General features: G+C 39.2%; 1 protein-coding gene across 3 annotated transcripts in view; it reads right to left on the bottom strand.

Moving 5' to 3' along the window:
* The window catches only part of arhgef39 (Rho guanine nucleotide exchange factor (GEF) 39), an 80747-nt gene that overhangs the window by 45631 nt on the left and 9327 nt on the right, over nt 1-25789 (bottom strand). For all 3 annotated transcript variants that reach the window (XM_038739040.1, XM_038739041.1, XM_038739042.1), the window contains exons 4-5: nt 20413-20533; nt 14931-15049 (exon numbers count right to left, since the gene is read on the bottom strand). In XM_038739040.1, the coding sequence (XP_038594968.1) occupies nt 14931-15049; nt 20413-20533 (240 nt within the window). The remainder of the gene's footprint in view (nt 1-14930; nt 15050-20412; nt 20534-25789) is intronic.

Genomic DNA, 25789 nt, shown 5'->3' with positions numbered 1-25789 from the left:
CCTAGCCCAACCATAAAACTGGCACCTTTTTGATTCCAAAGCTGATAACGCGGGGCCTGACTGTTAAACTGACAAAGGGACACGAACCAGCCATTGGCATTTCCCTAAACAGCCTATCAAAACTGGCCCCCCCACACATGTTTCCGTGGCAACTGACCTTATTCTTTGTTTTATTACCACATCAAAAAGGAAAACCCCTGTCTCACGTGACAATTGTTTCCTGTTACCAAAAGCTTAGAACAGTACAACCGTTCAACCATTGAGGTTGGATTGTGGAAAATATTTGATTATAATACGTGCAAATAGATTTCTTTCTTTAGACATTAAGTTTAGAAAGGCAGTCCCTTGGGAAACCTGAGACGCCCCCTGGGGAACCACGCCCCAGGCAACAAAAGAGCGACACGCAACCTCGCGCGCTCTCTTCTCTTCGCTGTTGGCTCTCTTCCACTCTGCTCTGCTCGCTGGACGCTTCTGCACGCGCGTGGCGTGCCTCGCCAGGCAACGCCCAGACTCGGCCAGCGAAACAGGCCTTTTGTTCACCTGAAGCTACACACCTGAAGTGCCGCGACATCGATCTGCCTTCAGTTTGTTTTATTTTCTTTATTTCTTTTGTTTGTTAAAGTTATCAGTCCGTTAAGTTACACTGGACTAATTCAGGAACGACCAAGTTCCATTTTAAGCCTTTTTCGTTGAAGCCAACTTCACAGAGGTCAGACCAAGCCACGTGGTCTCGCCAGCTACAACGAAGGAAACCTGAAAACAGCCAAATTGCCAGACGGAGGAGGCGTTTTCAATCAGACACGGAGAACCCCGGAGAATCCCTAGCAAAAAGCCAGGATCGGGCAGCTAGCGTGGGACCCGTGCAACAGGCCAAAAGCAGGCTGTCGACAAGCAGTAAGACTTAACACACGTTCTGTGATCAGATATTCCCCTCTTAACTCCTAAATTATAGCATTAGTTTACTTTCATTAGCTCTTCTATGCCGTATGAGTCAAATGCTTCCCACAATCAAACCTCCAGGCTCATTGTTCAGCAAATGTTTGTTCCCTGTATCCAACCATCTTTTTATCACCTTAGTTAGAGAATAAATTCACTGTAATATAATCAAGAGCTGTGTGTGTTGCCTATTTCTAGTTCCTGCCAAGAGAATTGACCCTTTAGATATGAGACTGACTGACTGATTTAAGATAATTGAGCGATTATTAACTAACTGATCACTAGTAATAATTGTATAGTTATTCAAAACTACCTAGAGGTCCGGAGACTCTAGGATTATAACAACTCCGGTGGTGCCCTTAACGAGGAAAATTGTGATTTTATGAATCTTCAATTATGAATTCATAATTGGGTATCAATTCTCATAAATTTATTAAAATGCATAACTAAAAATGTTTAGGTCTGCTACAGCTATATAAATAAAATTGAATTGAATATTGATGTTTTCATGAATGCAAGACAAAAGTTTAATTTATTAAACTATTGCTTTTGTATTAGGAATACTTAAAATGTATCAAACTAATTATACATAATAAAATAATTCTTCATTCATCAGTTTCATATTTTAATTTTAAATAGTGTGATCTAAACTTAACTATATATTACAGTTAACAGCTGTAAATGAAAATATTAAGATGGTATTTATAGGCTAACATTTTACATATGTTAGTAGAAAGTAAAAAATGAAATGTTGACGTTATATACTGTTTTGACATTTCTTTAAGAGACAAATGTGACATTGACGGAGAAGTTACTGTGTAGTGAAAAACAAAGACTTATCTGCACACTGAATAGTTTTGAAGCCCTGTAGGAGGTGTAATTTATTGCAACCTCTGAGAAGGTGTGGTTTACATTGTATAGACTCACCTATTTACTACATGTGCATTCGGTCAGCTCTGAGACCTCAGAGTTTGCAAGGTCACAATAAAAAACACCTAGTGGGATTCATAATTACTCTGTGCAGATCATTCTCATTCTCATCATTCTTTGTTTTAGCACTTACCCACAGGATGGTTTCGATGTGCCCACATTATTCTGTGTTTAACCTAGACTTATATCAGAGCAGCAAACAAGGCACTCTTCAGAAACTTCAGGCTCTCTTATACAGTATATGGGTACTGGGTGTATGGCTCCTTATTTATCTTAAAGTATAAGGTAGAAAGTAAAAATAGTCCTGCACACAGAAATTCACTGCTTAATTACTTTTCAACATTTCATGTGAAACATGTTTGGGAGTATTTTCGCTTTTCAGCTTATACTAGACTGATGTTCTTTAGCAAGAGTTCAGTTTCATGTTTTATCTGTGGTATAAAATTATCTTTTCAGTAAGTAGTAAAGACAGGGAGTGCTAATATATATAGAATTTATTACAATGTGAACCATAAACCATATATTTTTTTTAAATGGGCCTAAAACACAAATATGGATAATATTTACAACTCAAACTAAACAGAAGGAGAAAACGCCTTTCCACGTCAGTCCACGCCAACAGATACAGACTTCCACGACAATAACAAGGCTTCCAGGTCTCTGGCACCAGGTGGGACATCTGACCCAAGGTGTGACTCTAGGAGGAAAACGTGTAATAGAAGCTTCAGGTGATGAAAAATATGAAGTAAACAATAAACGTAATTCAATTCAAAAAGTGAATCTCTGATATTTTCTAGATTCATTACACAAAGTGAAGCATTTCAAACCCTTTTTGCTTTCATCTTGATGATTACGGTTTACAGCTCATGGAAATAAAAACTCCAGTATCTCAAAATGTAGAAACATTTTAGAATAAAAATACATTTTTGTATTTTAAATTATACGGAAATGTCAACTGGAAAAGAGCTCTCTAATCGGCTATTAACTAAAAACATTGCAAAGGTTTCTGAAGCCTTTAATCTCTCAAGTCTGCTTGTGATGCTCACAATGAACTTTTCCACAGTATTCTAATTTTTTGAGATGCTCCTCTAAAAGATGCCTCAGTGTTTTAATGCTGACAGCATGTCACATTCGCAAGAGAAAATGGAATAAGGGAGACTCTTTAAATGTTTTTGTGTTGTCCTCTTAAGACAGATAATTTTATATCAGCTGTCAAATGTCCAGTAGCCAACTTGTCCTAGTAACGTTACTTAACAGTTAAAGCAGGCGTGGAGGCATCAGATCCTCAACAAGAATCTTGTGACAAATATAAAAAGTACCTTTCTCTCTCAAGTGTCCTATTCCAGACAATAATCCCACACAGCCCTGCCGACAGCAGCAACATTACTCAATATAGTGGTTATAATTAATTAACGTGATAACAGCCATGGCTAACATTTTAAGTTATACAGCTTCCATCATGTAACTAATGACTCTATCGCTAGCTTATTACATTTATTACAAGTAATATACTGAGGAGACGTCCAAATAAACGACTCGTAACTAACGTTATGTAAAAGGGTTAATTGATTTGCTTCAAATTGTTCGTTTGAGCTGTAAGTACACATTAACATAATTAATAACTGATTCATAGTTAACTGTTAATATTGGTCTCAACCAAATCTAACATTAGTGTCGCAAAATAACGTTACCACATTTATATATTCAAAGCATTTAAAACCTTGTGAAGTATAATGTCAATAACAGATATGAGTTATTTTAATATTTAGTCTTAAGTCTTACCTTGATGAGCTGACGACCATAAACGTAACAAAACGGCCAGAGGTTCCAACCTCCACTGTACAGCACCGGGGGTTTAGAAGCTACCTCTGCTAATGCGGAGTAGCAAATAGCATTAGCTCCTTAGCATGAGCTAACTCGGTCATGTCGAGTTAGCTGGGAGTGGTTTCAGCAACACGTCACCTCAGCTCCACCCATGACCCGCCCCTTTGCCCATTTATGGTTATCCGGGAGTGACGCGTGGTGACACGGTGCCAAGATGGCGACGGCCAGCTCCGCCCAATTCGGGCTTCAAAAATGCTCTTCAGAAACCAACAGGTGACGTCACGGATACTACGTCCATTTTATATACGGTCTATGGTGCCAACCTGCCCTCCATTCAGGACTTATACATTTCCAGAGTCAGGAAACAGACAGGAAACATCACTGCAGATCCATCTAACCCCAGACACAACCTGTTCCAGCTCCTCCCCTCTGTTAGGCGTAGTAGTTACAGAGTTCCTGAGTCTGTACGCCAAAACCAACAGACTCAGGAACAGTTTCTTCCCACAAGCCATCACTCTGATGAACAGCTGATTTCTGACTCACAGTGTCAGGAACAATTCCTGTGCAATAACCCAGTAACTCTGCCTCTAATCAGCCACCTGTTTACCGGTTACCCCTTATTATTTATTCACCATTCTCTATTTCAGAGCTGGTCATACTGTTCTTATTGTTATATTTTCATATTGTATATACTGTTTACCAAATCCACCTACCTCAAGTACATAATACCAGCACATAATACTTATTTATTCCAGCATCCTTTGCACTATGCTCCATTGCACTATGTACATGTGTATGTGTACCTGTATATCACATCCACCTCCAACATGTATAATAATAATAATAAATAATAATGATGATAATAATTTGCTCCTGCATCCTTTGTGTTCTCTATACTGTAGCCTGTGTTTGATTTTATTATTGTATTATTGTATGAGTACGCACATTGTGAGAAATGTACAATCCAAAGTCAAATTCCTCATGTGTGTACACTTACCTGGCGAATAAAACGGATTCTGAAAAACACCCTTTAAACAAGCAGAAACAGGTTTGGCAGCCAACCCTGCATTCTGGGAGCACAGTGTTCTATTGTGATAATAGGGTTCTCTAAGAAGGTTCTCTAAGCTCTTTAAGATATGATGGTGCCCTACTAAAATTAATTTATCTGCTTTAACAACTAAACTTGATAAAAACTGAGAATTCAGGTAAAAGTATGTATGGACGAGGAGTGCGGTACAAAAATAGAATTGGATGCAGTGTCTTCCAGGTTGGGTGTGACGGACTAAAAACAAGGCTTCGAAGATAGCTGCAACTAGACCTCCTCACAGTTCCTCGAGGAATGTGAATATTAATATGACTGAGGGGAGTGGATTCATTTAGGCCAACATATTCTTCATGAATCAGCCAGGTTTCACTAAGCCAAAATAAATCAATTTGATAATCTGACATTAAATAATGTACAAGAAGTTCACATTTTATTCTCCTATATTTTGTACTAAGGGAGCAGTGGTGTTAATGCTTATTACGTTTTTTCACATAGATCTTCTGTTTACCTTTGATCTAATTAGTTTAAGTGGTTGGGGGCAGAAACAGTCACTGTGGTGTTCTGGGTGGGTAACTGCTCTAATGGAAGCACAGAGAAGCATGTAGGACAGCAACTCTGCCTCCTGGTCTGAACTCTGGGTTGTCATGGTTTTTGGTCCACTAATAAATCAGTCAGATTTCTCGATAAGAGAGCTGCTCCATCTAAAATGGGATGAATGGTGTCACTCCTAATCAGACCAGGCATTTCCCAGAAAGTCCACCAATTATCTACAAAGCCTAACAGCGTTGGCTGGACACCACCTCAACAGCCAGTGATGGAATGATGACATGTGGCTAAACGAGTCATCACTGGTCATTGGACAACTGAGCAAATCCATCTGCCGAAGAAGACCATGAGGTGTCGTTAAGGCTTGGCCTAATATTAACCTGTGCACTGCAGGAGCTGAACTACAGAACAGCAGGTTAGCACAGTTGTGGGTCTGTGAGTGGAAGAGGAGGAAGAGGGAATTGTTCTTGTAGTTGATTGCTGATTGGAAATGAAACAAGCTCCAATTAAACCTCCTTCAATTAAGAGACACTTAAAAAGAGAAATACTGTAACTTCTTTCTCTTCTTGTCTCATTGTGTAAAAACAAATCCATTACAGGCATTATTAGCGATGGATGCCCTTATTCTTATTAAGAAGTGGAGACGAAAATCTAATTAAAACAACTGTGTAACAAAAACGGAATACTCTAACGAGCATTATTATAGCACATTTCAAATAATGTAAATGGAAGTCTCTCGTTTAGCTGGCCTGTCCCGCTCATTAGCGGCAAAGCAAAGAAAAGATAATGAGACTATAACGCAATCTGAACCATATTCTAATGAAGAATGCAGCTTTAGAAAAATGCACTGGTGAAGGGATGTCTCTGCCGCCGCAGCAGCATGAGCTGCTAATTCCTTTATAATATGCAGATGATATGCCGTCTTTTTTTCTCACTCTCTCCTGGCAGACATGTCAGGTCATTTGGGCATTTCCACACACATCAGTAAAGAAAAAGGAGATGAAGAAAATATCTGTCTAATTATTTTGCTTCCCATTCATGTATTAAGGATTCAAATTTGTAATTAAGAGTCAAGAGGCGCTGGCAGGCTTCTGCATGGGTTAGTGAACATGGCATGGGCATGTGGGTAATTACTCAAATTTAATAGCTTAAAAGGAAAGGAATTCACATCAGTGATAAATACAAAAGACTAGAGATACTTCACTGTCCAAACTTCAGCAATTACAATGTAATATGAAGTGATTATGAAGAGCATCTTATCTTTCTCTGAAACGGCGAGTTACAGGGATGTCGTCAAAGAGAATGGTGTCAATATGGACATTAGGAAATCAAACTCTAGAATAACTGAAGCTTTTATTACTGTGCGCTGCTGCAAGAGTCAACTTAAATTAATGTGACAATTGGAATCGGACAGTTAAGTAAATATATATTGCAGGGAAATATTTGTCTGCCACTCAGAATTGTACCAGCCACTTTTTTTTATTATTTTTTATTTAACCTTTATTTTACCAGGAAAGAAATCCATTGAGATTTTTAATCTCTTTTACAAGGATGTCCTGGATGTCCTTTTGAAATATATGCACTAAATGAAAGAAGAGGATTTAGCTAATTTAGGCATCATGTAATGTAAATAAAGTTGTCATTCTTAGGACTTATGTCTTTCAGCAAATGAATCACCCCACCTTACTTAACAATCACTAACAACCAGGTATTTCACAGGTACTGAAAGACAAGTAACACAACGCGCCACAATGTATTACAGCCAGTGCTCAATACAAAACCCACAGTTCAACCACCAATGAGTCTCATCAAAAATCTCCTCTTCTGGATCCCAGCAAGCAAATAAAAAAATACTCATTTTGAGTTTCAATAGAAAAGTTGCCCAAATTTTGATGCTTGTCACATTACAGATGATGATCGACACTAAAAGTATAGTTACAGGTAAAATGTGAGATTTGACTAGGGCTGGGCAATAAAACAATAATGATGATTATCGCAATATAATTTTCCTCAATAACAATATAATAAATGTTCAATATATCGTCAATAAATATTTGGTTTAATTCATTTGAATCATGAACAAATTAGCACTTAATTTTGTTATTAAAATATATATATTTTTTATTTGTTGAAAAAGATTTTATCATAATAGTTTTAATTGTTCTTCCTCAGATTTGTTTTGTGATCAACTGTTTGGCATCAAGCGTCACATTCTGACCAAAGTAAACATCTGGTTTCTTATATTTATACTCAGAAGCAAAATCAGCCTTTAAACTTGAAAGAAATAATGATTTGACATATATCGTGATAATTATCGATATTGAATGATATGAAATGTTTTTATCGTGATAACTTTTTTGGCCTTATCACCCGGGCCTAGATTTGACATGTAAAATTTGGAGTATTACCAAATAACCAAAGAAGAAACAATATATATAAAAAGAATAAACAAGAAAAAGCAGAAGCTGTTTCATGTAGTGCGACAGTCCCAAAAATATTTAAGACATAAGGTCATACTAGCAACTTGGATAACAGCAATCAGGTTCAGCCCTAGAAATATAACTGTTTAATTTGTCTGGGTCAGTTGATTCTGAAGAGCTCATATTCAGTCATCTGAAGCTGGAACTTTTATTTTCAGCTGTGAAGTGTGGGTCTCTACGTTCAATCAATTAATGATTCATGACAAAACACCATAACTGAGGGACTTTTTTATTGCAAGCTTCACTTCAAACCTAGCCATGAACCACAGGGTCAATTGAAAGACGATTTACACAAATTATTAACTGAAATACAACTCGGTCCCTGCAGACCATGAAGAAGACCCACTTAAGAAAGGCTCCATCTTTCAGAATTTTTTCAAAAGAAATGAATGAACACTGGCCTTCAATTTTAATCTCACCTTTACAATTGAAAGACAAACCCAAGCATGGCCAGTACAGCACACAGTTACACACTTCTCAATGCTCAGCAAGTATGAGAATGACCCCAATACATCTGGAGTTGTTCGGCCTTTACATAAAAGCATGCTCTATAATTAGTCGACCACTTCCCTTACTAAATAGTGCTCAGCTTAGAGCAGATAAATCCAAGGGCCTCCAATTGCTGCCATCTCTATGAGAGCTACATCTCTATTGTCGACACAAACACGGCCAAAACAGGCAGAGAGGGCTGCTATTCACTGACACAATGTACTTGAGACCCCATCACTGTCATAATGGTGATCTCAGTTGGGAGGATGCTGATGACTGCTCCAGCCGGCTCTAGTGAATGCCACTTAATAAAGGCAATGATTTTATTCCTCCCCCAGCAGCAACATAAGTATCCACACTCCAGGCCCTCCTCACCATCCATCATGCTTGAATGGTGATAAGTGACAACAATTTCCTGCTTTTCCCAGGCACGGAGCCGGAGCAAGGTAAGGCGCCAGCCATAGATGATTATCTAGCCATGCCACTTAAAATCATCATACAATTAGACACATCCCTTGAGTCTCCTGAGTTTCACTGAGAACGACAGACAAATCAATGATGATGATGGGAAGTGCAGAGAAAAGGCCAGAGAGAGAGGGCTGAGCTGGTGAGAATAGGGCTGGCTGATTAAGTGTCAGACAAATACAAAAATGATCAGCCTATACATACTGTGCGTGTGTACAATATACATTTCAATGATTAATGCTGTAAATAGAAGAAAAAAACTTTCAATAAATGTTTTTAAAGTGCGTGAATAAATTCAAATTTGTAACCCTAACCCTGGGGCGTCAGTGCGCATGTGTAGACGTAGCGTGTATGTGTAGTAGCAAAAGAGGAACAGTTGCTGAAGAGACGAGCGGAGGCCCAGCTTCACTGGTGTTGTGCAGAGTTGTCCGCACCTCGCTGGACTTTTGGATAATTTATCACCGTCGATGAACCACACAAAGAATAATATAGCGTTTTTAAATAGCCAGCTACTTGAAATAGACCCGCCCTCCAGACAGATATTTGCTAAGACTACCCAGCAAAAGAAGGCAAAACTTCCATCTTCTGTGATAAGAGTTGATGTCAGATATCTCTGAAGCTTAGATTTAGGTCTTGGAGCATTCCTTCGTTTCCCTGACACTTGAAATCACTTTCACTCCTTAACTTGCCTTGTAAACATCCATTTCTTGCATCAGTTTGATCTTGATTTCTTGCAATATAATCATTTTAATACCTCATTTATTTACTCTATTCCCTTGTAAAGACATTTAGCTACAAATAAATGTTTTCACATATTACAAAGTCTTTGTATGCGTCTCTTCAAAAGCAGGAACTAGGATCAATGTATTGAGAAATTACAACTCAGTACAAATTACAACACTTTTGTTTTCGGACATGGTGCCCCTTTTAAACAAAAATAAACATGTATTATTGTAGATAATGCAATTCTCAACAGTCTGGTTGGATAAGTGAACTCCGGTAGCATGGTGGAAGTCAATGTCCAAGGATTGAGCTGTACTCCTGCAATTCATCGATTAAATCGATTACTAAAATGCATCGACGCAAATTCTTTGTATCGAGGCTTCGTTTAATCCATATAACTATACAGTACACTGTTTCGCACAGACATTTATTATTGTCACATTTCGCACTTAAGCTGTGTGAACACAGTGTGATTATGATGGCGCTGTTTGCAAAGTAGAGGAAAGAAAGAAAAGAGTGAGGGACAAAAAACAAAGTATCCAAAGTATGGGATTATTTCAAGCTAAAAGAAAACAACAACTCTGTAATGTCACAGTCCATCCACCGTAAAACGAAACTTGTGTCGCCTGAGTTACCAACAGCACGACGGCACCTGATCAGAAAGCACCCGGTGTTCTGCCAGCGGACCACCTTAGTATAACTTGTGTTGGTAAAGCAGTTGTCTGGTTGTTGGTCTGTTGATCTGATGTTTGCTGTTTGACACACTATGAATTTCTGAAAGGACAAATAAATATCATCCATCAACGTACACAGCTGATCCCGCTACCGTGGGGGGAAGGAGGAGCGCCGCCGCCAAGCAAAAGTACTTCTTAAACAATGCATTGATGAATTGTTGAAATAATCTGTAGAAGCTTCAAGCACTAAAATCATCGTTAGCTGCACCCTTAATGCAAACAAGAGGTAAGTGAATGGTTGTTACTCATTCACACCTCAAGTCAACATTATTAATTAGGGCTGCACGATTAGGAGAAAAAGTCATATTGCGATAGAATGGAAGAAATTGTACTATGATTCTACTAGCTTGCTTATAAAGGAAAATACTGCCATTTAGAAATACTGCCATTTGAAATGTGCATTTCTCAGCTCAAACAAAGTTAAACATACATAAGAAGAATACTGTTTTTTTTGCCACTAGTCCAAAAATACTGATTTGCCACACTGTAAGACTAGTATAAATGTAGTATAACATTATAACATTAAATTAAAAAGTATGTTATGTTAATAGTACACTGTTAATATATTAATTTCTGTATTCATTATGGTTTCATATAATAGTTTACTATTTTACAACAAGTTGAATATTAAATCCATTTACAGCAGTTTCGTTTCTGTGGGTTGTTTTATTCATTAAATCCTTGTGCAAGAAAAATGCTCTACACTGGTCTCTAATTTGTCAATGACTTGTCAATCATATAGTTCAATATTTGAAAGTTTGCTGTGATTGGTCGGTTGACAAAAAGGGACTGACAAGCACATCGGCTTTATGAAAAGTTGAACATGTTGAACAACAAAAGGCACTGATACAGCTAACGTTAACCAACGTTCTTCAGTCTTACTGCTTCTGCGGCCTACTACACATCTGTGTCTCAGTCTCACACACACACACACACACACACACACACACACACACACAGGCATTTCTCTCGGTGCTCCGGTTTTGAAGTATCAGCAGCGGAGCAGGGAGGGGGGGGTACGGTAGGTTGTTGTCTTAAACATTACTCACACACTGCCCATAAATATTTTTTCTGGTTTTAGGGGCATTTATGAGAACCCAGTGTGGGCGTGGATTATGAGCAGACTGTAGTGCACACAGAGACAACAGTGCCACAGACACACAGCATTTTTTTTTATTATTAAATGAAATCGTACCCTTTTTGCGGTTATGTAATGCATTGAAGCAGCAACTCTGTTAGAGGGATGAACACCATTCCAGCTACTAGTGTGTGGTGATGACCCAAGCCAATACACAGGATGGGGATAGGGTCTGATCCAGGCATTCTTTGATCGTATCAGCTATACAAAGCCCAATCCATTTTCTGTTTGCCTTTAGTACGCCAGCTGCCAAGATGTGACCCCTACTTTCCATTACAGCAAATCCCTACAGCATTGAGAGCAAATTACATGAACTGTAGAGTTAAAAAAATAAATACCAGCCAACAGTTTTAATTAACCTAATGAAATGACAAAATGCCCACCGTACTTAAAAATGACTCCTTGCTACAGATTTATAAAAAAGAGCATTGGTATTAGATTGGTATTTGCTATTGTCCTTGTGTATGTAAATGGTAATACATGATACATGCTGGATTTATAGACAGTGTACATCCAAAGCACTTCATAATTTTCCTCTCATTCACACACTGATGGCAGCGAGTTACCATGCACGGGGCTGGGCTGACCATCACGAGCAGTATGATGTTTACTTTTGCCAAAGGACACTTGGACATGTTGGACCTGTGAATCAAACTATCTATCCTGTGATCAAAAGGGAAACCCACATCTGGCCTTGTTGGGCCTCACAGTCTCGTAGAACAAAGAATGGCCCTGACATCCTACAGGCCTGACCCCGGCCTGCTGAATTCCTAAAAGCCTGAATTGGAGTTATTTCAAACAATGGACTGTAAAACAGGCGCCAAAGCCCGTTTCACACCTATGTGCGAAATAGTGAGTCAGAACTAAAAGCAGAGCAGCTATTGGCTGCGCTTGTAATCCTTCATGTAAGTAGACCTGAGCACAGACAGAACATTGTCTTTTCCACAACTGTGCAAGCGGTGATGGGAGACACAACTTTCTCAGTGCTGTACTTTCTTTGTTCCTGAATACACATTTTACTCTCTGGACGAGCTACTCTGTTTTCTTCTTTTTCCTACCTACTCGCTACCAAAAGCGACACGTAAGAGGCTTTCGTATGTCTGGGCAGCAGATAGTTCTATAACTTTGTTATTTTAACTTGTACAAGCTTCATGTAGCAAAATGGTCACACTGTAGAGCCCTGTGGTATATTGTATGTATACAGCTTTTCTCTGTGCCTTTCTCTCCTCCGTCTGCTTACTACCCACACATGCACACCACGTGATCTCTGAAGCTAACCAGACCTGTGACCCACAGCAGACTAGCATCGGAGGTCTCCAATTTTTTTTAGTTCAGGAGAGAGTGATTCACATGGTTTGAACCGCCATCTTGATTCCAAAACTTACACACACACACACACACACACACACACACACACACATACACACACACACACGCTTGCTAGATTATTGTATGTTTTTGTATGATTTGCTTATTGGCTTTATTTCATTTTGCTTAAATGATAGTGATTAATAGTGATTTACTTGCTAAAGTTGTTGATCATTGATCTGTGCTTAAGTTGAATAAATCCTATTATAATTTTAAGAAGTTATTGCCTGTGATTATTTGTGTATAATGTTGCAGTAAGAGTTTGTTGCCACGGCCAGTGTACGGACTCACCCTTATCTGTTTACCATCTACAGGTGGACAAACTCTCTTTTAGACTGATCATATTTGGCTCATATTTGAATATTGGCCCTGATTCCAGGTTGTCACCCCGTATTTATTAATTATAATTAATAATTTTGAATTATTAATAGTTTTATTAATATTTCTAGAATATCTTTGATGTTCAGCTATAAACCAAACCTGACCATATGTTGAAAACCCCAACAGCGAGAGAAAAGGTTGGATTGCTGCATCCCTATCATTTTCCAAGGCTTCGAAAGCTACATTCCAGAGTTCCACATTATCCCAGAAGTATGGGAACAGTTAGACAATAAACAGAAGGTAATTCTTTGTTGCAGAGGAGAGAGTGAACATAAATGAGATATCCAGTGTGATATATCTGTCTCAGATGTGAAGGTGAAGGGTCAGCTCATAGCAGAGACAACTTCTGTCTTGCATGATAGATAACATTGCGAGTGCTCGACTGTACATCTGGTGAGATGAGAAGATGAAAGGGCCTAATTAACATAAACCACTGTCATGATATCGTTTCTGCCCATTCCTCCTCGTATTCCACTAATTAACAAGCAAAATCAAGACCGCATGAAATTACCAAACAACCAAACAAAACTGGTGCTTAACAAAATTGATTTTGACAGTTTCTGGAAAGTCTGAGTACTTACATGGCCGCTACATCAAATAATAATAATTACATCTGTCACAGAGACTACACATGGTGCAGTGCAGCGGGTGACTGGTGAAAGGAAAACAACTAAACAGCAAACACAGAACTCAAGCGTGAAATCTGTGACCCATCTACAGCAGTGCTCACAGTGGTGGAACAGCACCACCATCTCACCACCACAAACACCCAGTTTGGAGATTTCTCTAAACTGCAAGTAAAAAAATTGATTTTTTTTATACAACTTGAGCATCAATTAAATACATAAAACTGAAGATGTGTTAGAAAAAATTTCTGGTAGTTAATTGAAAGCTTACACCCTCTTACAGTGTAAGAGATGAGCAATTTGTGATGATCTGTTCCTTCCCTGTGTTTTGGCAAATACCTTTGAGGTTCTCTGAACTGTATATAGAAAACAACTGTGCTAATGTAGTTACTACATGGAATATATATATGTGTGTGTGTCCCCGTGTAGAGTTAGAGTTATTTAGTAAGTAAGAACTGTATTTCTGTAAAAAAAAATAAAATAAAAATAAAGATAGAAAACAAAAAGAAACTCAGAGTAGCAGAGTGGTGAGTATGACACAACTCTGTGCACCTTCATAAGTTTGCTGCTGGCCATTTTCGATGACCCAGTGCACCTGAAATCAGCTGTATATGATAAATATTTGATGTGTATGAGGGAGTGGGCTTTCCACACAGATCACAGCTTTATTAAAGTGCTTCTTATTAAAGACTATCAAGTCATGAACAGATTATGCAGAGGCGTTTTGTAAACATTGATAGATTGTTAATATGCATTGTATGCAAAACTGCGACTGTTTCAAAGTGTTGTGTTTATTATTGTTACCATCGAGACAAAGGTCACCTGACTTCATCCTCCAGCTCATAAACTCAAAATGTTTCTGAGTTAGTTTGTATCTGCTTCCGTCGAGGTTCCAAGCGAGCTGAGGCGATACTAAAAACACAGCAGACTGCTGATTGGTCAGAGAGAATAGTCACTATTCACTGCGTCATTATTGTGCGCACCTGACAGGCCAGCAGCAGAAAGTTTTATATTTTACAATTTTTATACCATCTGCAATGGAAAATGGAACACGGCCAAACCGAGTAGAGTCGAGGCGTACTGTGCAGTGGAAAAGGGGCTTATTGGGTTGAAATCTTTAGTTAATAACTTAGGTGGGGAGTGGGTCAGGGGACTTAACTCATACCAACCCAACCTGTGGTGTAACACTAAGTTTATGTAGTCACCAGTGTACAAGTTGATGTAAACAGAAGGCAGAAATCTTACTGATCAATCCGTTGAATGGGGAGTTGAAGCAAGTCCTCAAGCTTTTGGTTGTTGAACTCTGGTCGGGCTTCCTGTAGTTTCTTAAAACGCCTGAAGGCTTTGTTTTTCTTCAGATGGATCTAAGACAACGCATAAACCATTGTAAAGTTATTCTCACAGACATACAGGGACATTTACAAGACACAACTTTCTGCATTGCAAAGTAACATTTTATGATGCCCGGTAACTTTTTTATTTGGACTGTTCGATATTTTGGGGATTATATTGGGAACAAAATCTCTTCCACATGCAATAATAAAATCACCTTCCCTGTTCAAGAGAAATCCCATCCAAACAGGGCTTAAGTAACAGATTTTCCCAGTTTCCAACATTATTGCTCCTTGTTTCTTTTGTTGAGAAAATAGTAGAAGAAAAAGTCCTGTACACACTGTACTTACTAAAGACTAGAGCTGTGCAATATGATGACTAAAATCTCATATTCTGATTTAGATCATGTCATATTCCCAATAACGGTATATATCCCAATATAGAACATATTTTGTAAATCCAATGAAATTTGATGAACTCGGCAGGACAAATATCATGATATAGAGTGAACAACGACACAGAAAGTAATGTAACTGTAATTACTGTTAGCTAGGTTGTGGGTTAGCAAGCTGTCACTACCCGCTGCTGCAAAGTAAACATGAGAGGACGAGACGGTCCCAGAGCAGAACAGCAGCTCCAGAGAGCGATACAACTCTCCTGCTGCTGTTCTGCTAACATCACAACAGCAGCATGTCTTGGTGAACTAGAAAGTAAGCTAAATGTCCAATATCCAACGTAAAACTAACTTTACCGCAGTGCAAAGCCTCATCCCCTCCTCAAGTGTTGAATCTGCGACATGACTAGTGCATTTCTCAACTTGAACAAAGTTAAACAATATTCATAACAATAACTAGTAACTAGTGTTGCTCTACAGAGCAGGCGGCTAGAAGCAGCACATGTCAGCACACTGGCATGTCTAATGCAGTCCACAACCTGGAGGAGGAACTGTACATGAGTGTATTAAGTATAACGTTAAGTTGAAATTACACTGTGTGTGTGTTTTTTATATATATATATATATATATATATATATATATATATATATCCCTACTCAAGACTACACTTAATGTACTATATCTTTGTAGCAGTTCATATGGCTTAAAGGCATTAATATGATGAAAACTTAAGTAAGAGGAACATATATATAGGGCCGTGTGATATGACAATATATATTGTTTAACGATAGAAAAATGTCCATCGTTAACAATTATGCTCTATCGTTTATTTCATTGTGTCACAAATTCCACACTTTACTGTAATATTTCCGCGAGGGGATGGTGCTTTGCACTGTAGAGAATCTAGTTTTAAGTTGATATCAGACATCTATCAAACATCCAAAGTAAAACTAAAATCCAACTTGAAACTAACTTTGCCGTGGTCCGTTTTTCCACATGTTGTGATAAACTGCTTCAACTACACAGAGGGAGGCCAGCATGGACCTAATTAGTGCTAATCAATTAGCTGTGACAAAGGGTGTGTGTGTGTGTGTGTAGGTGCCTGCTGGGACACATGTATGCATACATGTGTTTCTACTATACGATATAGTTGGGCTTATATTTTGAAAATAATATACATTTGTTTCGTGTTAATACATCCATACAGTGACCGCTAGGGGCATATATTTTGAAAAACACACCATCATGAGATTCCTGTTACGGTTCACTTACTCTATGGGTCTTTTATTTTGAATAGCATCATCCTGTTCCCTGTGAAGATACAGTTACTTTCTGGGTCTTTTATATTGAAAAACATCCTGACTTCCATTTGCTGTCCATAACAGTAGTGCTGCCATACCACACGGTGGTGCAGCTGGTCAGAAAGCTCTCAACAGTGGACCTGTAGAAGTGGCTGAGGATCTAAGGTGACATACCGAACTTCCTCAGTCTCCTCAGGAAGTACAGCCGCTTTTGAGCCTTCTTGACCAGAGGTGTGGCGTTCATTGTCGAAGTGAGGTCCTTGCTGTGATGTGGACGCCCAGATATTTAAGGCTGCTCACCCTTTCTACCTCAAGCTCCCAGATGAACAGTGGCTGATGAGATCTCCTCTCCTTCCTCATGTCTACAATTATCTCCTTCGTCTTGTCAGTACTGAGGATGTTGTCCTCACACCATGCCACCAGGCTGGCCACCTCCCTCCCGTAGGCCGCTTCCTCCTCGCCATTAATACGTCCTATCACTTCGGTGTTGTCCGCAAACTTCAGTACGATGTTGTCCTTGTGGGAGCACAGTCATGAGTGAACAGCATGTAGAGGATGGGGCTGAGGACGCATCCCTGTGGAGAGCCAGTGTTCGTTATAAAGGTGGCTGAGGTTCTGTTGCCGATCCTGACTGACTGGGGCCTGCCAGTCAGAAAGTCCAGGAGCCAGTCGCAGAGTGTGGGGTGCAGTCCAAGTGCAGACAGCTTGTGGGTGAGTTTGTGGGTGATGGCTTGTATTAAAAGTAGAGCTGAAGCCAACAACGAGCATCCTGATGTAGGAGTCTTTGTTTGGGCATACTGCATTGGGTCCAGGGTGTTCGGTATTGTGCTCTGAATGTGAGCCAGCACCACTCACTCAAAGCACTTCATTATGATAGGGTTATTTTTGGGTAGGGGACTGATAGTTGCTGCAGGAAGGTACAGTGTTCTGGCTGAGGGAGAGGAGAGAACATCAGCTGAAGCAGAAGAATAGTAGCTCATTCAGTACTTTGCAGCTTTGTACTCCGTCTCATTGCCAGATCTACGTGCAAGAGAGTGAGCACGGAGCGTGTGGCGCACCTGACTGTTTATGTTTACTGTCCAGGGCTTCTGGTTGGGGAACTTCCTGACTTGTTGTGTGGGCACGATGTTGTCAACACAGGTGCTGATGTACCCAGTCACATGCTCATCGTAATCCTATATGCTGACTGCCAACACATCCCAGTCTGTTTGAGCAAAACAGTCCTGTAGGGTGCTCTCAGAGTCGAGCTTTCAGTACGTAAACAAACAAAGCAGCATGTAACCTTTCAGACCCAATGCAACGACAACACCGCTGCGCAATGAAACCCATTATTTTCAATGGCTTGCGCCACGCCACGGCAGTTTGTTGCTGCATTGAGCATCGCTCGGCGAGCGCACAGGCACAACGTTGTCAAGGTAGTTGAACAAATTGCTTCTTTTCGGAAAGGGCCTTTATGGAAGAACGTAGTCCTCTCAAGACCTTCAGTCACTGAACATTTAATGTTACATCCTGCGGCCTCCTCCTGTCAGTGTTGAGAAACTGTTGCCAGGTGTAAAACACTAACATAACATCAGGAGCTTATAAACTTCCAGGACTACCAATTACCTGCATTTCAGTTATTAATAACACTGCATGAGATGTTCTCAATTTCATTTTCACTAAAACTTATATGGATGAGAGTTGATGACAATAACAGTTCAGTTTATTCCACTCCTTAACAAATTCCCCTGGGGAATAAAAAAAATTACTATCATCCATCCATCCATCGTCAACCGCTTACAGGGTCGCGGGGGGCTGGAGTTAATCCCTGTTGAGAATTTATTTTTTGGGAACATATTATTTGTAAGGATTAATAAGTTAAGATATAACATTCATATTCATAAAACTGTTAATCTGTTAAATATGCAGTTAAAAGGAGAACTGCATTTCATTTCATTTGGAGTTAATAAAGTAAGTTCATAAAAAAGGGACTTCATTACCCAGGAGGCTCTAGGAAAGGGAGTATGTGAGGTGATGACGTCAGTGTGTGGCCGGAAGCAATGCTATAACTCTTGTTTAGCACACGCTATATGTATGTTTTTTTGGCCTTTTGTTTACTCACTAAAGGACGTCTAAATGGAATTAAAAGTTTCGCTTCGTCATTTTTAGTTATGAGCTGATTCTGCTAGCTTACATCGGGCGAAAGGCGGGGTACACCCTGAACAGGTCGCAAGTCCATCTCAGAAGTTATTATTAGTCTTTTAATAATAATAATAATAATAATATTATTGCTATTTGATTTGCACACATAATCTGATGTGGGTCATAAATTACTCTCATTAAGGCACTGAGTGAGTTCTACTGTTCAGAGTGATCACTGGTCACTAGGGCTGGGCAATAAAACAATAATGATAATTATCGCAATAAAATTTTCCTCAATAACAATATGATAAATGTTCAATATATCGTGAATAAATATTTGCTTTAGTTTATTTGAGTTACAAACAAATTAGCACCTAATTTTTTCTGTTGAAAAAAAAGGCCTGAAAAAAGATTTGAACTGTTGATGCTTGTATGTTGTTCCTCAAATGTAAGTCGCTTTGGATAAAAGCGTCTGCCAAATGAGTAAATGTAAATGTAACTAATAATTTGTTGAAAAAGATAATAGTTTTAAATGTTTTAACTCAGACTAGTGAAGTGATCCACTGTTTGGCATCAAGTGTCACATTCTGACCATAAAGAAAAGTTTAACCACATAATTAACCATCTGGTTTCTTGATTTTTTACATGGAAGCAAAAATCCACCTTAAAACTACTGATTTGAGAGAGAGTATGATAATTATCGATATCGAATGATATGAAATGTTTTTATCGTGATAACATTTTTGGCCATATCGCCCAGCCCTACTGGTCACCCAAATAAATAGCACACCTGACACTACAACACACTTCCTGGTTCAGTCAGTTATAAGGGATTACAAACTGCAAAGAATCAGTGCAAACTTGCAGGGCTTGATCCATAATTAATGCAATAAGTCAATGCTCTGCAGATACATGCATTCTCCTAATTAAGACAATATTTTCTTTGCACCTTTGATGCAAAGCTAGCAACAGCGACATATCTGCTGGTTTTGCTCTCAGCAGGCCAGTCCTCAAACAGAGGATATAAAATTTTAACAAATCAAATCTGATCTCATAAGTTCTGCACCTCTGCACTGAGATCATGGTCTTATCAGATAGGTCGACTGTATCAGGATCAGGGTTGGGCCGATAGATGATGCCATCGTACATCGGCAATGGCTGAAAAATGGTTGATGGTTGAGCAGGCTTTTTGGGAATTTTGGGAAATGTTAATTTGCTTTCTTCTGAGATAAAGATGAAAAAGACATCTACCTTATGCCTGTGTTAAGTATGGAGCTGGAGTCAGAAGGTGGTTACCCTAGCTAGCATAAAGACATGAAAGTGTTGCCATAGCAGTGCTGGCATCTCTGACAGCAGTTGAACTGATGGTTTTAGCAACAAAGAATCTAATAACCACTTGTGCATTTGTTATTGTGTATTCAGTCCAATAAGTGAGGAATACACTGGCCAATTTTCCCACAGGGATTATTAACAATCAAACCACATCAAATATAATAAACAGCTTGTGAAATGCTAAGCGCAATACGAGAGTCTGACAGAGTGTCCTGTGATAACAAGGTGATAATGCTGTGTTCCTACCCCGAGCACTTTGCTGGCATTATAGATGTTGTCCACATATGTGTTGTAGTAGTGCAGATGTGGGCAGAACTGGTCGAAGCCCCGGCCAAGGTAGCCATTTTCCAAATGGACCAGCAGAGACCTGCAAAAAAAAATAAAAACAGGTAAGATATACTCAAAAAGAAAAATACCATACAGGGTCTGGGCCAGCTATAATGGCAACTGGCATCTCAGCTGTAGTTAGTTAACTTTAAAGCTGCGAGTTGGCCAGCGACCAAACATAATCACTTGTCTGTTAATATGGTTAATATGCTTTCTGCATACAGCTATTTTGGCATTGTCAAGACAATTTTCATCAAAGAAATTATCATTGTGAAATTTTAACGTTTGAAAAAGTCGTCAATGAGCTTTGTCTTTTGCGGTTCAAAAACACCACCAGTGGTGGAGGTTGTCCTCAATAAATGATCTAGGTGGCTGTCTGTTACAGGTAACAGTCTGATACGTTAATGATAATAGCTTAGGCAGTTAAGGTTCAGAACTGTCAGCTGCATTAGTTTACAACTATTACCATTTAGTGAGATTTCAAACATTGACAGACATAACTTAGTTTTGTGTTTGATTCTGTCACAAACAGCATAACACAGTGGTCCTATACAGCAGTTTGTCATTATTCCCAGAATAGCTTACCCCGCCTTTATGATGCGGAGAGAAATCAGGAGTTCATAATATTTAAGTGAATTTACAAAAAATGTTCTATGCGCCCTGCTTTGTATCTAGACATAAAATGCCAGTACATCTAGGGCTGAATGATATGGCCAAAAATGTTATCACTGGGTGGTGATGGCGCAATGGATAAGACTATGCCTTTGGTGTGAGGTTCAATCCCCCACTGTGACCCATCCTCCATTGTGTCCCTGAGCAAGATACTTAACCCCTAGTTGCTCCAGAGGCGTGCGACCTCTGACATGTACAGCAATTGTAAGTCGCTTTGGATAAAAGCGTCAGCTAAATGAATAAATGTAAAAAGTTTCACATCTTTCAATATCGATAATTATCACGGTAAGTATCAAATAGTTTTTTCTTTCGAGTTTAAAGGCTGCTGTTTGCTCCTGAGTGAAAGTTGAAGAAACCTGATGGTTAATTGTGGTTTAAAGTCTTCTTTATGATCAACACTTGATTCCAAACAGTGATCACTTCACAAATCTGAGGTAGAACATTAAAAACAATTATGATAAAATCTTTGTCAACAAATATTCATGAGTAAAATTAAGTAAAATCTTTCATTTTTCCTCAACCAAATAAACATCTTAATAAAAAAAGTCCTTATTTGTGTATGCATTTATACATTATACATTTATTGGACATTTGTTATATTGTTATTGAAAAAAAACTTATATTGCCATAATTATTGTCAGGGCTTGACATTAACACCCGCCAAATGCGGTTGGATTTCAGCCCACAAGCCACTTTGGTATGTTGAAAAATTGTAGTCTTTTCAAAAGGCATCTGAAATAACCCCCATGAGTACTACCTGCAGTAATGTTTGCTCATTGGTCAATTCGTGAACCCTATCTTGACCAACAACACTGTAAACAAGGAGACGCTGGCCGTCGGACCAAGGGCTGTTTTAGCCTGCCGTTAATTATCAACTTAACCAGCGGCAGCCATAGCAAGCTTTTTTAATGAGAATCCAGACAACAGGCGCGTCTCATTCTCCCCAGTGGTGCCGCCGCCCGAGGGTGCGCACGCCAAATATGACATCCAGACTTTTGTCAAACAAGAATATACATATCATATTACACATTTGTGGATTGTTTTCTGTGGGTTACAAATATTAAAGTCCAATAAAATCTTCCATAAACATAGCAACATAGCAGTCAGTCAGTGCGTAAGTGTGCGTGGCCGACCAGTGTGGAGATAAAATGTACAGGAGAACAAGAGAAAGAGAAAAGGCGGGAGGAAAGTGCCGTTTAATGTTGTAAAATTACACACATCTTATGATTATGGGACATGGTGTTACTAGCAGGGCTGCCCTTATGTCACATCATATCGTGATATCACAACTAACATTCCAGAGTTAATTCTGGAAAATAAAGACCTGTATACTCGTTTCAGGAGGACGTCTCATGATAATAAACATAAATCCAGTCAGAGCTCTGATGAAATGCAGATGCAAAACAAACAATCCAAAGTGCCCAAAACTGATATAGGCCTACATAAAATTTGAATCTTGTTGTCTTAATTGTGGATTTTTTCCTTAGACAAAACAATTTATTATTTGTATACAGCCTGTTCCAATATACATTTCAATGTTTAATGCTGTAAATAAACATGTAAAAAGAATGAAACTTTCAATAAATGTTTTTAAAGTGCGTAAATAAATCCAAAATTGTAATCCTAACCCTGTTTTGTCAGTGCGCATGTGTAGGCGTAGCGTGTATGTGTGAAGTGGTAAAGAGGAACACTTGCTGAAGAGACGGAGTTCCAGCTTCATTGGTGTTGTGCAGAGTTGTCCGCACCTCGCTGGACTTTCGGATAATTTATCACCACACAAAGAATATTTTATCGTCTTTAAACACCCGTCTACTTGAAAAAGACCTGCAAGGAACGGCGACGTGCAATCGCCATGCACAAAAACACACATGATTCGACCATAGTCGACTTGACGATTCTGATTCGGCTAGGGAACAGCACTAGTGTCTGGTTTGGGGGTCATCCCCCAAGAATATTTTATTTTCTAATAGAAAAAATGCAACTTCATCATTTTGGACCACAATTATTACCACATCTGTGTACAAAAAGTTGAAAAAGCTAGAGCTGATTATAAATAAACACCACCCAAAAAGATAAATTTGTTAAATGGCCAAAAAGTAAATCAATTGCAGAAAATGTTGGTCAGAAAAATAGCACTTGTACTGCATTTGTAGAACACTCTGACGTTGCCACTATAATTCATAGGGTCACTGTCACTCATTTTTAGGGCATGCAAACAAGCAGGCAGACATCATTACTGAGTCACAACAACATCCTCAACTCCAACACAGGGCATGACGAAAGTAACTATTTCAATATGTGTGGCATATTTTTTGTGCATCACAGACCTTTGACTTCCCCAGTGAGCATTTAGCCTCCAGTCAAATCGTATTGGACTTTGAATTAATGCACATTACTGCCTGAGAATGCACTGCTGCTCTGCATCAGTGGAAAGAAGGAGCTCAAATAAGGCACGATCACATCTGAGGCATCATTTTCAGCAAAGGCACACATGTTTAGAGAAAGTGCGGAGGTTGAGCAAAGTTCAGAGGATTGCTTTCCTGTTAATGGGAGGTTTAGCAGGCGAGGCTCTGTAGTGTCATTTGAAGGCCTCTCCCTGTGGGTGACGTATTTACTGGGACCCAGACGGTGAGTCTACCTTTAGGGCACCCAGGGCCACTTTGTAGTGAGAACATGCCTGCTGAACTGAGGAACAAAACAACCGGATCAAGGCAGAGTCAAAGCAGTCATTCAGCCTGTCAGGCACATTACAGTAACACGGACGCAATTGGTTGGGGGTGTTGACACTTGTGAAGGAGCTTGTTATCCAAACTTAGAGGAAGTACCACACATGCACACACACAATCCTACTCTCTAATGATGTTCCCAGAGACTTCTGTTTCGTACATGCTGTAAGAAGGAGCACTTTGCTGTTGAAGTTGATTTAAATAGATTTTAATGAAGTTGTGCGCCAAGGTAGCCTCTGTTCATAATCAGGAGATGCAGGAGCAGCCGAGAGAGTTCTAACGAGGGCAAAGGGCGGGAAAAACTGTGTTTCCGTTTTTTCCCCCCCTTTCACTGCCAGAGGCTATTATGATAAATATGAAATTATGGATTACATTTTTTATACTTTTTTTCACAGCAATTAAATTGCCTGGACATCAGCGGCAGGATGGAGACAACATTAGCATTCCGTGTGTGTCACATTAATCCACATTAATTCTGAGCAGTTGCGACATCTGGGAGAGTTACAACCTCGTCCAAACAATTCAGGCCGAGGCGCCTTAATTTGGGGAAGGATTAAACAGAGGAATACTAATTGTTACGACACAGTGCGAGCATCCGCTAAAGATAAATTACTACTTAGTAAATAAATAAACATAACCACGAATCACTGAAAACAAAGCAATAAAGCAGCATTTTGTTGCTCCAAATGAATTGTACGATGTGACCTACATCTCAGACTACACCTATTCTCATTATGAACCCCCCCCATCCCCCGTCCCCCTTTCAAATCCATTGCTGATTGTATACTCTTTACTGGATCCACTGACTGCTCTTTCAAGTTGCTGATTCCTGTTTGTCATGTTAGCAGCTGGGGATAATTGGGTTGCTCCTTCTGCTGCCTGCTCTCTGTTCTCTATAAATACTCAGATTGAATGGCATGGCATATCAATATATTCACGTCTCCTTTTATGTAACTCAACAAAGCTTAATGAAGGCAGAATTCATTACTACTATTCCCACTGCACTCTGGAGTTAAGTAAATAAAGACTGAAACATCGATGCATACACCTCAACTCTGCAAACACTGACACACTTGTATTACTATCAGAGAACCATTAGGCTGTGCAGGGCCGACAAGCACGGCTCTCACAGACGATTCTGCCATTGAAGTGGTTTCTTGCTGCTTTGTGAGGATCTCGCTCACCCTTATCTTAGGAATCAGTGTCCAGCCGCAAAATTCATCTTCCGGCGATATTTCTCTGTTTCTCTGATGAACCTAGGTAGATTCTCAAGCAAGTCTGGGATTCTTCATATCGAACACATCCAGCTGGAATTAAATGTGGGCTGCATCACATCATGACCTTGTTTTCTGTATGTGCGCATGTCTAAGTGTTTTATCTTTAGTCATTTCTTTTATTGATTTAAAAAAAATCTCCTAGCATTTTAAAATGTGTAAGACCACGCTGCTTGTTATATAATCTATTTACACTAAAAGCTAATATCACCAGAAAAATGTCCAGGACATTTTTGTCGAGTTTAGCACAAAGATAAGAAGCACAGAAGAAAAGCTCCAAAACTAGCTTTGTAAAAAACTGAATAGTAGTATATTAGTAATATAAATTGGCAAATGTTTGATTTAAAGCCTTCCATGACTGCCATGACCCTGGTGAGCCCTAGGAAGAGCAACAGGCGCTTCTGTGTTGCCTGGAGTCAAGTAGAGAGCAATGAACTCTATCTGCACCAAATCAGTGCTACAAGGAGAAACCAGTGTTTTCTCTGCCACCAACCAGACAAGTGTTTAACTACATCAGTTAAACAAAGATAAGTAAATACATGGAACTGATCTCTAATGCCACACATTTTCTGTGTAATCCAGACCCACCACAAGTTAAAGGGGATGCGCATGTCAGAATAAAGT

The sequence above is a fragment of the Micropterus salmoides genome, unplaced genomic scaffold (assembly GCF_014851395.1).
Source record: "Micropterus salmoides isolate LMB-PRFRI ecotype aquatic unplaced genomic scaffold, ASM1485139v1 Ms_hic_scaffold_23, whole genome shotgun sequence".
NCBI classification, from domain to species: domain Eukaryota; kingdom Metazoa; phylum Chordata; class Actinopteri; order Centrarchiformes; family Centrarchidae; genus Micropterus; species Micropterus salmoides.
This window is presented reverse-complemented; position numbering and strand designations above follow the sequence as displayed.